Source organism: Erigeron canadensis, chromosome 7, assembly GCF_010389155.1.
Source record: "Erigeron canadensis isolate Cc75 chromosome 7, C_canadensis_v1, whole genome shotgun sequence".
NCBI classification, from domain to species: Eukaryota; Viridiplantae; Streptophyta; class Magnoliopsida; order Asterales; family Asteraceae; genus Erigeron; species Erigeron canadensis.
This window is the reverse complement of record NC_057767.1, coordinates 25372503-25387785: the sequence shown is the minus strand read 5'-3', so window position 1 is coordinate 25387785 and position 15283 is coordinate 25372503. Positions and strand designations below refer to the sequence as shown.

The window sequence follows — 15283 nt, the reverse complement described above, 5'->3', positions numbered from 1 at the left end:
CGGAAAAAATGCAACATTTTTATGTAGCGAGCGGCGATGGATCGGGTACCCACCCTTTTGGCCTTACAAGAACGAGGGTGTCACTTTGGGGACGTGCAATGCGGGTTATGCAATCTTGAACCTGAATTTGTTGATCGTATGTTTGGGTCTCGTGAGATTTCAATAAAAGTGTGGAATTACATTAGTAAATGGTGCAAAGTGAGAGCCTTTATTATCTTTTCTTTCAAAGATGTCATTGAGATGCACAAGTTTGTGGGTTTAAAAAGGAAGGCTAAATTTTTGTTAAAAGGCATAATCAGACCATGAGGAGTGGGGCGCCCTTCGGCCCGTCACCGCCTGTACACCGCTCCGAGGGGCGACTTTCGACCAAAAAAAACCCTCGCGACATATATTCATCGCCCTTAAAATTTCATTTCCCCAAAATTGACTTGTTTTTGAATTTTTTTTTATAATCTTCACTTTACTTATATTTATACAACTAAAACCATTTCATTTTTCACAAACCAAAAACAATTTTCACTCCATTTCTCTCTAATTCATCATCTATGTCTTCCGCATCATCGGCTTCTCTTGTTAGCCAGTATGAGTCGAACAACACTTGTTCGACAGCGGGTGGAGACAAATGATAGATTGATGCGTCAATATTTTTCTGAGTATCCGACATATAATCCAAGACAATTTAGGCAACGTTTTCGTATGTCGAAGCGTTTGTTTTTGAAGATAAGTGGTGATTTGGAGGCGGAATATTCATATTTTCAAAGACATGATGCTGCGGGAAAGTTAGGTTTCAACCCCATACAAAAGTGTACCTCCGCCACTCGACAGCTAGCAACCGGGCAGACCGGTGACTTTTTCGACGAGTATTTGGAAATGTCGGAGAGGACTTCACGGGAGGCACTGGAAAAGTTTTATAAAGGTATAATTATATATCTATTTAAATTCTATTTATGTGTATATATATATATTTATATATATATATTTAAATTGTAGCAGAAATACTAATCAAATAAAATAGTATAACCACAACCATCATCAAAAAGTTCATAAAAAAAAGACAAGTAAAAGGAAAAATGTAAAAATAAAATTCAAATAACAAAATAAAAGACACAATTTACTTTGCGAGAATCGCTTAATTTATTTACGATTTATGCTTTAAATCTCAACACTTTACAAGTTTCAATGTATGGTATACAATCTATTAAAGCCACATATTTTCTTAACTAATAGAATTTGATAGTGGAGGGTTTATAAAAGCCACTATCAAAATTTGAAGGACACATCCTTACGTGTATAAAATAAAAATAAAGTCACGAAAGAATGATGTGTGCCCTTTGTACACTATTCAATCTTCCGAAGTAGTAACCCTTTTGCCTCAACCTATAGATACACTTTTTCTTTCTCTATACATAATAAATATTATTAGGGTTCAAGGCAAAGACGGCGGAGATGCTGAAGTTCTACAAATGTAGCAGCACCTCACTCCAATGGAACCCATCCCCGATTGTCGCTTTAGCCACTAGCCTCGACGACTCTCAAGTCGCCGCCGCCAGGGAAGACGGCTCTCTCGAAATTTGGCTCGTCTCCCCTGGTGCTGTTGGCTGGCACTGTCAACTGGTATACAATATATATATATATACATATATACAAACTTGTTACAGATATTGTATCAAGTTTGTATTTTTCTTGATGGGGTTTTGAATTTAGTCAGTCTTATTGTCTAGATGATACTATATCTACATATATACATACACAAATACATACTTTTAATGTTTATTTATACATATATAATATATATATATATACTGATATTTTATCAAGTTTGTGTTTTTCTTGATGGGGTTTTGAATTTATTTAGTTTTTATTATGTAGACTACACTATATCTTTATACATACACACACATACTTATATATATATACACACAAACAGTTTTCTTATTACTGGTATTGTATCAAGTTTGTATTTTTTTTGGTGGGGTTTTGAAGAAATTTAGTTTTATTGTGTAGACAATACAGGGTGACCCAAATTTGAGAGTTTCGTCGTTGGTATGGTGTGGTTCGGGTGTCGGTGGGTTACCTGCTGGGAGGCTGTTTTCATCAAGTATTGATGGATCAATTTCAGAGTGGGACTTGTTTAATTTGACTCAAAAGGTTTGTCTTTATACGGTTACTTGTGAATTTGAAGTTGTTGTCTAACGTGTATCAAACAACTCGATTAGTAATAGACATTTATAGAATTATGGTGTGAGACTAGATAAGCATTTGTTGCTGCTAATATAAACACGAAGAAAGAATCATTTGTGCTGGTTATTGTAGAATTTTTGATATAGTTATAGGAATAATGAAATACTTAAGAAATTTTTAACAAAACACTGATGCCTGGAAAGGAAGGAAGTTTTGTGTGTGTGGCTGTTACTTAATTACATGGGAAGAGATATGCGCACGCCAAATTTTGCCTTATGTTTCATGCTTTACCCAGCTATAATTTGTGCAGTTTATTGCTTGCTTCTTTTGATTATAACTAAATTTTGTTGTGTACATACGACCTCCCTACTAGGTGTAAAGAGAGGTCCTGAAGTGGCCATATAATAAAATTTGAGATTTTTTGATACTGCCGTGGGTTATTGTTTGTATCAAGATTTATCCGGATACAAATCCACCTCAATCCCATATATTAGTTTGCTATCACGCATTTTGATGATTTTATGAAGTCTTATTTGCTTAGTTTCTTCTATTTGTAGGTTGTGGTGGATCCTATCGGTGTATCAATCTGGCAAATGGCCACTAATTCTTTGAGTAAGCAGCAGGTTAATACAAAACATGCTTTGGCTTCTATAGAGAATGGACATGCTACTGATAGCGATAGTGATATCACTAGTGATAGCGAGATTGAAGGTGGTGCACATGAGTTATATGAAGGGTCGATCACTGATAGTTCATGTATAGCAATTGCTTGTGATGATGGTTGTGTTCGATTATACAATATCTCAGACTCAGATCAGTTTAATTACCATAAATCGCTGCCAAGGGTCAGTGGTGAGATAATCTCTTCTGTTCCGATCACCTACATTTGAATTTGATTAGTTTTTATTATTTACTGGAACTTTCAATAATTTTTTTGTCAGGTCGTGTATTAAGTGTTACTTGGAGTCCAGATTCAAAGATGATATATTCTGGAAGTAGTGACGGGTGTGTACTTTAATCATTTTTGTACCATATGCATTTCTGCTTTCTTATCTTTGCTATTGTGTTAAATAGACACTAAATTTCTTTGGTTATACAAAAATACAGGTTTATAAGATGCTGGGATGCTAAATCGTCTCATGAAGTTTATCGAATTACTGTTGGTCTTGGAGGCTTAGGCGGTGGCTCTGATCTTTGTGTATGGTCTTTACTTGCACTGAGGTGAGTAGTGCTTTTCCCCCTTAGTGTGCCACCCCTATGAGCTTATAGGGTTTAATTATTAAATGAATAATGAATGTATAAGATATTTGTTCTGTCAGGTGCGGGACTCTTGTGAGTGCAGATAGTAGTGGCAGTGTCCAATTTTGGGACAGTTTGCATGGAACTCTCTTGCAAGCACATTCTTGCCACAAGGGAGACGTCAATGCTCTGGCGGCTAGTCCAAGCCATACCAGGGTATTTTCTGCTGGGTCAGATGGCCAGGTACTAGCTAGTATTATTATGTCTGCTTAAATGTGAATTTACTGCTAGTTATTAGCCTTCCGTGATTATGAGTAGATTGTTTGCTATATTCTAAGTTACTATTATCTCCTTTCAGATTATATTGTATAAGCTTTCTGGGAATGCCACAGGCTCTGCGGATGATAGATCATGTTTGAAAGCAGTTAAAAAATGGGTATATGTTGGTTATGTGAGAGCCCATACACATGATGTTAGAGCCTTGGTTGTTGCTGTACCCATAAGTCGTGAAGGTATTATATGACCTAATAGTATGTACTTGTACCGTTTCTATATTAGTCATCTTATGGCTTTACATTTTCCTAACAGATTTACTGCCTGACGAAAAAGTAAAAAGAGCTCGTGGAACGGATAAGTCAATTGATTTCAGTTACAATAAGTGGGCTCATACGGGTATCCCTATGCTTATATCAGCTGGTGATGACACTAAGCTTTTTGCGTATTCAGCCAATGAGTTTACCAAATTTGCTCCTCATGATATTTGTCCTGCACCACAAAGACCACCTGTTCAATTGGTGTGCAGTACAGCTAATAAGTTCGCTTATCTGCTTCTGGTCCAGGCTTCACACTGGTTAGATATTTTTACGGTCAATGTGAAAAAAGATGTTTCCGGCCCAGGTGGCAGTGTTTCAACTACAGATATGGTTGCTCGAGTTAAAAGCAAGGGTTCACGGAAGATCATTTGCAGCTCCTTTTCATCTTCTGGGAGGTTTTTTGCCTACTCGGATCATGTGAGGCCTTGCTTATTTGAGTTGAAAAAGAATGTGGTCGGGAAAAGTGTGTGGTCCATAACTAAAAGAAAACTTCCTACATCCATACCATTTGCCCATTCCATGATCTTTAGTTCCGATTCATCTCGGTTAATGATTTCTGGACACGACAGAATGATATATGTAAGCAATCATACCTTCTCTACACATGGGCATGTATGCATGCGTGGCAATAGGTAACATTATGTCTATTGTTTTAGGTTGTGGATGTTGGAAGCCTGGAATTAACACATAGGTTCACTCCCTGTCGGAAGGAAACTGATGAAGAATTGCCACCTACTCAGCCGCCGATAACAAAGATGTTTACTAGTCTTGATGGACAGTGGCTAGCTGCTGTCAACTGCTTTGGAGATGTGTATATATTCAATCTAGAGACACAAAGGTAGGGAACTTGACAATATTCTCATCTCGTTTTGTTTTTCTGCTTACTATTCTGGGCGTCCTAGTTGGCTGGACTTACATTTTTATAGTTCTGTCTAGCTGTGAAAGATCTTAAAAGGAACTATAGAGGTGGCAACTTTGGTTCTTGTACTAAGAAAGTGATTGATTTGTGTGTCAATCTGTCAAACTCTTAGAAAGTCTCACAGAGGATTCTCGTATCTTTTTAATTTGTTTTTGGAAATTATTTAACATATGTACTTGTATTAGAAACTAAGTTTGGCAGATTTAGGCGAAACTGTTTTGGGTAAAGCCAACTCCGCTCATTTTACCTGGTAGTAGTAAGTTGTACATAGATCAAAATCTGTTTTGACCTATGTTATCAATTTCGGTGAAATTTCGGTTTTCGGTGGTGGGACATAATTTCGGTATTGAATTTCAGTTTAGATATCGATTCCGAAATTTTCGGTGGTTTTGACCGAAATACCACCGAAATTTCCGAAATTTCAGTGCTGTTTCAGCACTTCTAGGTTTTATCTTTTACTCTTATTTATGTGTGTGTATATATATAATATTAGAATTACCGAAATACCACCGGAAAAAACGATATTTCATATACCAGTCCGTGACCGAAACACCGAAATTTATGTCCTTGACTCCTGAGGTTTTGACCCGTTTGTCCAACCCGCCCCTCCTAATTGACAAGTGGCAACAAGTAGCTCACTATAAAAGTTTTTTATGTTGACATTTAATTAGGTCCTGATTAGATCTACTTGTTGTCTGTTTACTTTCAATTTTGAGATTAACTTTATCTTCATTACATGAAAGATATATCTTTTTGAGGTTTTAAATAGAAAGTTTTCCATTTGTGCACAGGCAACACTGGTTTATATCACGATTGGATGGTGCCTCGGTTACTGCTGGGGGGTTTAGTCCTCGAAATAGCAATGTGCTAATAATCTCTACATCTTCAAATCAAGTGTATGTATTTGATGTGGATGCTAAGAAATTAGGAGAATGGTCTAGACACAACACATTTATCTTGCCACGAAGATATCAGGACTTTCCTGGAGAGGTTATTGGACTCACATTTCCGCCATCTACAAGCTCCTCTTCTGTCATCATTTACAGTTCCCGGTAATTTCAAAATTTTTATGTTTACAAGCTTCCAAGCTGAAATTACGAATTACCTATTATATTGATTTGGGTTGGTTTGCTATGTTCTTTTGGGGTGTGTTTACATACCGGTCATGAGACTAATTAAGTAATTATAGTAACTTGTAGCTGCACTTATTACTTATCAGTATCATGGTTAGGTTTAAAGTTTCTAGTCTAATTTTATAAGTTATCATCTGTGTATGATATTTCCATCTCTATTACTACCCGAGTTTCTGATTTGGATTCTGGACAGCCAAATCTCTAGTTCCCCAACCGATGCTTATCTAGGGCCTGAATAAGTATAACCACTAGCTGTAATGAAAAAGATTATTGAAGTGTAAAAATAAGCCTAATCATGATCTTTTTTAACTGAATTTCTGTGACTTACATTGGAGTCTTTAATGTAGCGGCTTTTGTTATTTGTGTATTCTTAGACACTCGAACAACTGATTATCTGATTTCTACTTTCTTCTAAAATATTTGGCCACTAGACAAAAAGCACATTTAAAAAAATGCAGCTGTCACAGCTTACTTTCAAAGTAATTGACAGCATATGTAAAGGCTCACAGCTATTTCTGAAAAATAAGCCAATGAACATAAAGTCCAAAAGCATGAGCTTATTGGGAATTTACACAAGCCAATATGCACCAGCAATATGTTTCATCATAACCTCACTCAAACACCCCTTGGTGGAGATTCTTTTATATATATTGATATGTAGTCAGCCTTTTAATGAGATGGAAGGGGATTTTGGTGCTGTATTTTACGGTGATGATGTCCTTAACTCTGAAGTTAGCTGATTTGTTCCTCGCCAGCATCCTGATGCATTTCTTTTGTGATATATGTACCTTGTAGGGCAATGTGCTTCATTGACTTTGGAATGCCGATTGGTCAAGATGAAGATCATGAGAAGGTATACAGTCCATTAAATGGGAAATTAAAACGCAAGTTGATAGGGCATGAGTATGATAGTAAAAAGGGTGGTAGGAATTTTGAACTTTGTGCGTTTAGAGAACCTGTTTTATACATTGGCCACCTCTCAAAAGGTTCTGTATTGGTCATAGACAAACCATGGTTGCAAGTGGTTAAGACATTTGATGCCCAGCCTGTTCACAGACATATATACGGGTCATAAACCATAACGTCCCGACAAAGGTGGTACTAGAAGAGGTTAGATAGAGCAGTTCAATTTTGGTCTCTTATTATCCTGAGTCAAAAGCATGTTGTGTAATGTGTCCTTGGTCTTCTTTCTTTTAATAGTAATATTTTTCCTGTTGTCAATGATGACATTGGGTTGACTGAACTTGCTAAAATGGGTTTACTTCATTTGTTAGTCTTTGATTTTGCAGGTTTACATATTCTTTTTGAATTGATTTTTTTTGTTTAGTACAAATTTTTACATTTGTTGAGTACTTAAGTTACAGCCTAGCTATTAATATGGTGTATAAACTTTTCAAGATCATTGGAAAAAAAGTGCATTTGTATGTGTTGCCTGAAAATTAAATTTTCAAAAACTATGAATTTGTTGTACTTTTATCTTTAAAAGTAAAGATAGTGTCTTTAAAATGTTGTATACTTGTTTATAAATTACAATTGCTAGTATTATTTCCTGTGTGGATTTAAAATATCGAAAATGTCGATTATAGTTTTGTAGATTGCTAAACAAGTCACTTTTTAAAAAATTATAATATGGGCTGTGTTTGGGCCCAGCCGCCCGGGTATATAAACCTGTCAAAATGCTAATTTGGAATCCGTTGGCCCAAACATGACAAAATTAACAGTTCAACAAAGAAAAAAAAAGCAATCTACTTGGTTTAAGAATAATTGAACTTTTAAAACAAGATTCTAAAATGATAACAAAATATATATTTAACAAAGTGCACTTAACGATAATTTTGTAGTAGATTGTGAAAAAAGCAGGCTTTGTCCTCTTTGAAAAAAGACCAAAATTTAAACCTTAACAATTGTGTTTGTTGGTAAATTTAAATAGGGAAGTGGTAATAAAAAGTTTGCTGATCATATGAAAACATGGCCTATTACACCATTTGGAAACAAAAACACATGTTTTGACATTCTTATATTGGTCTATTAATTTCTTTGGTTATTTTTTCCTCAAGGTATTACAACCACGAACATTCTCAATTGTCACTAATATTCATGGATAACATTATTTTAAACGAGCTTTTATAGAATATGTTGTCAATTTTAGAGAATAGTTCAGAATTGGTTTGAATGAAACTAAAAGAAACGAAATGGGCATACTTACATTGACGAGAGAAATATTAGCAAAGAGTAGAATAGAATAGTTGCCATTTGACTCTACCTATATTTGGTGGCCAAAATCCAAATTGTCAACCACAATTTTAGACTTTTGGCAGCACTGCCATCTATATTTGCTGTTATAATATAATTGAAACACCTATTTCCTTGCACTAGCATAGATCACCATTAATGATCAACATTCATTGATCAACTTGGTTGGCATTTCTTATAATAATTTTTTTTTTTAAAGTTAAATTTTATTCATAGAGTATAAAATTATTCATTGATCAACTTGGTTGGCATTTCTTATAATAATTAACTAGTGTTTATATATATAGTTGATTTTTGGCGTTACGTACATCATTAGTTCAAATGTTCATAGCGTATGTATTCGTGTATATATAATAGAGACAAAAAAAATACATCATTAATTAATTTTCTAAATTGCAATAACAAGAGAGCAATGAAAGGTAACATAATTCATTTCATTGTTGTAAACTGTATTATATATAACGACTACAACTTAAAAGGTAACAAAATGTTGTTTTATATTTTTCAATATTTGTTAGTCTTTTATACATAGACCTTAGCGTTGTCATTATCATTTTTCATCTTTGTTTAAACTACTTTATTACACAATGGTCAACAAAACAAACATGTTACAAATAATTTTTTTTCTAGCGACAACACAACCATAATTTAGTTGAGGCAATGCAGTGTGTTAGTGATTTTAGGCTTGTTTGTAGTTTAAGTTTTGATATCTCTATTGAAAATTTAATTTTCCGATGCAAGTTTCTCGCAAACTGATTGTGTAATCAGAAACTAGTGAGTAACTTACATGTTACACAAAACAAAACAAAACAAAAAAGAGAAAAGAGAATGTTATACATAAATGATTAAAGATATAAAACAAATTAACAAAAAAACAAATCAAAACTATGAATATCTATTAATCTTGGAACTACTTGTGACAGCATGAGATTTGCTCCTAGGAAACATCAAATCACTTTTAGCCTTCCTAGTACTACTCAACTCCTCAATTTCAGGAAAACTTGAAACCGGCATTTCTTCATCAATTCTTCCCATTCCAACACTAACACTTCTAGGCACTTTCCGTGATCCTATTGGGATCGCGGATGAAGCAGCAGACTGCTTCATAATTATATGTTGTTTTATATACATTTCTAAATCAGCCCTATTAATATTAAGATCTCCCATACGAGCCGTAGAATTTGCTCTAATGAGCTCGCGGAGATCTTCTGAGGCAGCACTTGACCCGAATGAGCTCGTGCTTGAGCTTCTTGATATCGGGTTACCGAATGTCCTAACCGGTCCACGGGAGATGGACGGGGTAGTGCATTCGGTTATGCTACGAATGTAGAAATCTTTGGCTTTGCATATTGCTCTATATGGTGTTGTGATAATTTTGATCATCAAATTCTTTTGGTTGTGTTTCATGTTTTTTTTTTTCTTGGTGGTGATAGAAATAGTTTGGAAGCTTTTATGGTAATTGGGTATAGAAGACTATAGATTATAGATATATATGGGTGTTTTTGATGAAATTGTGTGTGAATGTGTATGTGGATTTGGATAGAGTTTATAGGTGGCGAGTTTGATTAAAAGTCTTACCTGTGGTTTTGGTTTGACTGGTTTCCAGACACGAAGAAAATGTTTATTTTAATACATGGGCAAAGGAATATGAGGTCGTTAGACATTTAGGTTGGGTGAAAAATCTCCCATATACTTTTTTTTAAACCATAAAAATCATAGAGGCCAAACATTTATTCAAAATATTAAAATATTAGTATGTGAGAGATTTTTCCACCCAAGTTAGGTGCATAACAGCCTCATATTCACTTTTCTCTTAATATATTGGGTTTTGCTAAATTTAAGGGTTAACTCATAATTAAATTGTTGGAAGTTTCATTATTTATTTTTTTTTTCCTATTAAACCAAAAACATAATATTGGTTTTTAAATGTAAAATGAATTAAACATATGTGAAATGTATATAAAATATGCATGCGATAATTTTTCCATATGAATCTTTCACATACTATTGTACACCATCAAAAATGTTTCATAATATTATATTATACAACTTCTAAAATATTATATTATACAACCTCTAAAAGCATATTTAGTTATGTAAAAATAAAAGTTTGTGTTGTACATATTACTACTCTAATAAAAACGTTAATGCATGTATATTTACTATGTATATAGACATGTAACTAAATATATTTGTGTATTTTTACATTTATTAACAAATCATTTTATCCATAAAACTCGTTCTCAAACGAAATGGAATTATCAAAAGAACCCACCCATGTATAAATTACGTATAATATATGATTGTTATACACGGAACATAATTCGCTTTCTAAAATGATAAATTAATTAAGTTATAGGTTGAATATTTAACACAAGCTTAAAAATTAACTACTACTACTTTTAAAAGACATGAGGTTGGAAGATTATGACTAGTCACCTTCACGTAATATAGAAAGCTAAATTTTGGTACATCATGTTCGGATGTTCCCTGGTAACAATGAGTAACATATTTATGTCCGGTTTAAGCTACCTATAAATCAGATTTATATATATTTTTTTGTTTTAATGTAAGTAATAAAACCAAAAAAATATAAAAAAATAAAATACCAAAGCCTAATAGCATATACGAGTAACATATTTTTAAGTTTTGTTCAACTATATATATCAACATGTAATAGTGTAACACTTGCTTTCTAATCAAAACTTCTAACGATAATGTGTCGTTATATAATTAGTTCACATAAATTGTCATGTAAGCATTTTATTATTATTATTATTATTATTATTATTATTTTTGATACTAGAACTCGAATACCACAACACAATATTATCCGCTTTGCTCGCAGGATCACGACTTTGTTTATGATTGTTCGGGCAAACTTCACAGAAGGGTCACCCATTTGACATTGCTGCCTCCCGAGCACGCTTAACTATGGAGTTCTGATGGATCCGGTGCATTAGTGCTGGTATGATCACAACCTCCTTTGCGTTTTCCTTATGAACTCTTTCAGGATCTCCCTTAGAATCATAGTCTGGGTCTTCTTCCGGCTCACTCTCAGAGTCGACTGTAGGATGCTGATGTATGATTGCTCTAGGGTCGTAGTTAGGGTCTTCTGATGGATCACTTTCTGAGTCATTTGTAAAATTTTGATATATAATTATCTTAGGGTAGTAGTTAAGGTCTTCTGATGGCTCACTCTCAGAGTAAACTCTAGGATTCTGAAACGGTTCTTGAGCCTTGGTTATAGAAAATTAGGTGGTTTGGCCTAGACTATAACCTAAGTACCCTCATATAGCGTAAGTAATAAGAACTATTTGTACATCTTATATGTGTGAGTACTTTCATTAGATAACATTGGTTATGTGAGACTTATATTTGCGTTAAATTGCTAATTATGATGAAACTTTATGTTTTTAGATTAGTGCAAAGTTTTGACTCTTACATTAACGTAGCTAGTTTTTACTTAGTCATGGCACGTATAAAGCAAACAGCCTGTAAGAGTTGCATAAAGAAATTCAATTCCAACCACCGATCACATGAAATAGAGATCGCACCCAACATGGAAACCCCCGCTCAAGAACCGTTTCAAAATCCTAGAGTTTACTATGAGAGTGAGCCGTCAGAAGATCTTAACTACTACCCTAAGACAATTATATATCAAAGTTTAATAGACGACTCAGAAAGTGATTCGTCAGAAGACCCTAACTACGACCCTAGAGCAATCATACACCAGCATCCTACAGTCGACTCTGAGAGTGAGCCGGAAGAAGACCCGGACTATGATTCTAAGGCAGACTCTGAAAGAGTTCATAAGGAAAACACAAAGGAGGTTGCGATCACACCAGCACTAATGCACCGGATCCCATCAGAACTCCACAGTTAAGCGTGCTCGGGAGGCAGCAATGTCAAAGGGGTGACCTTTTAGGGAAGTTTGCCCGAGCAACCAGAAACAAAGGCGTGAGCCTGTGGGCAAAGCAGACAATATTGTGTTGTGGTAACTCATATATGTATTTTTGAGATTCATGGAATATATATATATATATATATATGGGGAAGTGAAGGTGGTGCTATTAGACACCTAAGTTGGGTGAAATTCCTCTCATATATTAATTTTTTAATCCATAAAAAACATGAGGGCTCATTATTTATTCTTTATATATTTATGGATTAAAAAATTAACATGTGTGAAGGATTTTACTCAACTTAAGTGTGTGATAACACCGCCTTTGAACTTAGTGGAGATTCTTTATATTTGGTGTTGAAAAAGAAGCACATAGGAAATAATAAATCGTCAACACAGTTCAATCACTGCTGACCAACAAGTTCTAATATGTTACACCTTTGATTATAAGCTAAAAGATCAACAAAATTATATTAATCTGATAGTTTAAAGGTAACACAACATTATTGATCTAAAGAATACATGCCATTTTGATGAGAATAAGATTTGCTTTTTAAATTATGTGTACGGATTTCCGATTTTTTGGTTGTTGGGAATCAATTGATAATGTGGATGACACACGTTTTGTCTAATAAGGGGGGCGGGCGCCACACTGCTCATAGTTTATCAATTTGAGTTGGCAGTTTTAAAAAGCTATGTTATGTCATGTCATGTAGATCAAATATCAAATTCTTTACTACCTTTAATAACATATCAATATTCTTAACTAACACTCCTAATAACTTTTATTACTTTAAGTTATGAATCAAAATAGTATTTAAGTCGGATAAGTTACCCAAAGTTATATATTAGATCAACTAGTTACCCAAAATTATATATTAGATTATCCCTAAATAAAACATGAAATTTTTATGAGTGTTTATAAGATATAGAGACAGATTATAGATATGGACCAAATAAATGTAGAAGGGTAAGTTAAAAAAGAGTAGTTTTAGTTTGACTATGTATATTTGATGGTTAAACTAGCAGCCGTACGTATGTGTGACTCCTGGGAGCTATATTTTTCCAATTTGGGATGCAGCAGTCGCTTTGGTTTAAATAAAATCATTATTTTACTCATATGGTTCTTCAGGATTTTAGAGACTAAATGATCAATTACATTAGATTTTTTGCTTCTAATCGCATCTTGTGTAAGCTTATAAATTTAAAAGTAGATAAAATATGGACAAAGATACAGCACTCAACAATACCATTTAATAAAACAAACCACATTTTTTCCCCCTTAAATTTTCTACCTTTGAAAAACTAAAAATATCCTTCTTCCTTTTTTACTAATTTAAACATTTCTATCTAATATATCTATAATACCCTTAATAAAATAATTTACAATATAGATACCCAAACACTTAAAATAAATATAATACTACCTTTAAGTCTTTAATATCAATTACTTTTATATTCACAAGCATCGCCACATCCATCAACGTCCCCACTGCCTCTCCCACTACCGCCCCACCGCATTGTGCGGGCAGAAGTCTAGTATTACTTTACTATTACCATCCTTTTTTAACGTAAAAAGTGTGATACATCATTAGTCATGATTCGTGAGGTTGTCAGTTTGAAGCCCATTGGCCCTCCTTCCTTTTTTCTTCTTTCTAACTTTGGTTTTAAATGTTGACTGTTAAGCCTTTGTTTATTTTAACTTTGGTTTTATATGTTAAGCCTCTGCTATTGGGCTGTTCTGTTGGGCCGGATTTGATGTCAAATGCTCATGTTGGAGCGGATTGAATGTTAGATGCACATAATTATGTTTGGGCTGCATGTGCCCAATTTAAAAAAGAAATGTTGATACGCTAAAGTGCTAAACTGATTTTTATTCTGACCTTGTTAAAATGATTTGTAGTTTTTGGGAGCATTTTCCCACTTTGCGGTATGTGGTACATGACCTCCTCGTCCAACGTACTTATTGTTTTCCAATTTCATATCAGTTAAATTTTAATTTTTAATACTATATTTTATATAGAAAAGTTTCAGTGTGATTTTGGTATTGTCATGTTATATAACTTCAACATATAATCTTTCAAAATAAACATGTTTATATCTTAATATTGTATATAAAATGTATTTTATTTATAGCTACAACAAACGCAAACACAATAACTACGATGATGTAAACGGAAACTCACTAGCTATAACATCCATGAAACAACCATCTATCTAACTATACTATATCTAACCATTGATCTTAAAATTTACGAGCATGGTACCTGTGCATTACGGCGGTGATGACGGGGATGACACTCTAGTGGTGTCGGTGACGGCATTATTGGTGGTGGCGGCGGTGTCAAGTGGCGTAGGTTGATGTAAAGATAATAGTGAAATAATTTAAATAGATAAGGCTCAAAGTGTTAATTATTAAAATTAGTGTTTAGGGAGTAAATTAATTCATTAAGAGCAAATTTGGTAATTTATGAAAATTTCTCCATAGTGCGTTTTATTAAGGGCAATTTAATACTTTCGTATAGATAATTGATACAACTTTTTTTCAAACATTCAGTGGTTATCAGGAAAACCTCACCGTATGATGGTGGGATGAGAATCACCAACTCTACCAATATAACTTTAGAGGATGCTCATCCCCCTAAGACCTGTCATCCCTAAGGATCCGAGACTAAGAGATTGGGCTATCAGCCGGTATCAGTTGAAGTCAACAAACCAATAAAGCAAGCTGTAACACCCCAAAGATTTTAAGGTAAAAGAAATTAACCCTTTTTCATAGTTTTGACATTAAATTAATTTCCTAGTATTTTATTTTTGGATATGGGGTTAATTTAGTTGGAATTTTAACGGACAGCGGGTAAAATACCCACAAATTTGGAAGTGGGTCGTGGCACCCATAGAGAGTGTCTGCCACATACATTTTCCTTACTCATAATTCCACTAAACTCTTCTTCATTTCCTCATGCAATTCCATCCCTTTCTTTCAAAATCAAAAGCTTATTTCTCTCTAATTCAAAAAGGGAAATCATTATACTAACCATCACCATCATATAATCTTCAT

At 34.1% G+C, this 15283-nt stretch overlaps 2 protein-coding genes across 2 annotated transcripts; one reads left to right on the top strand and one right to left on the bottom strand.

Moving 5' to 3' along the window:
* Positions 1 to 1346: 1346 nt before the first annotated feature.
* LOC122607285 (WD repeat-containing protein PCN-like) lies at positions 1347 to 7341 on the top strand. Its single transcript, XM_043780225.1, has 11 exons — positions 1347 to 1614; positions 2005 to 2148; positions 2739 to 3033; positions 3123 to 3186; positions 3289 to 3402; positions 3501 to 3663; positions 3779 to 3932; positions 4009 to 4592; positions 4670 to 4851; positions 5724 to 5984; positions 6861 to 7341. Exons 1-11 carry the CDS (start codon positions 1447 to 1449, stop codon positions 7138 to 7140), a joined length of 2409 nt encoding a protein of 802 aa, XP_043636160.1. The 5' UTR covers positions 1347 to 1446; the 3' UTR covers positions 7141 to 7341.
* A 1791-nt stretch (positions 7342 to 9132) lies between these two features.
* LOC122608519 lies at positions 9133 to 9819 on the bottom strand. The gene has a single exon (XM_043781624.1). The coding sequence runs from the start codon at positions 9723 to 9725 to the stop codon at positions 9204 to 9206; it is 522 nt and encodes a 173-aa protein (XP_043637559.1). The 5' UTR covers positions 9726 to 9819; the 3' UTR covers positions 9133 to 9203.
* Between the last annotated feature and the right edge of the window lie 5464 nt (positions 9820 to 15283).

Bases quoted from the DNA above. Each gene is read 5' to 3' on its own strand.
- LOC122607285 (XM_043780225.1), top strand. From the start codon at position 1,447: ATGCTGAAGTTCTACAAATGTAGCAGCACCTCACTCCAATGGAACCCA. The intron at 2,149-2,738 runs GTTTGTCTTTAT...TTCTATTTGTAG, and splicing joins TGTTTAATTTGACTCAAAAG to GTTGTGGTGGATCCTATCGG. The intron at 5,985-6,860 runs GTAATTTCAAAA...TGTACCTTGTAG, and splicing joins GTCATCATTTACAGTTCCCG to GGCAATGTGCTTCATTGACT.
- LOC122608519 (XM_043781624.1), bottom strand. From the start codon at position 9,725: ATGAAACACAACCAAAAGAATTTGATGATCAAAATTATCACAACACCA.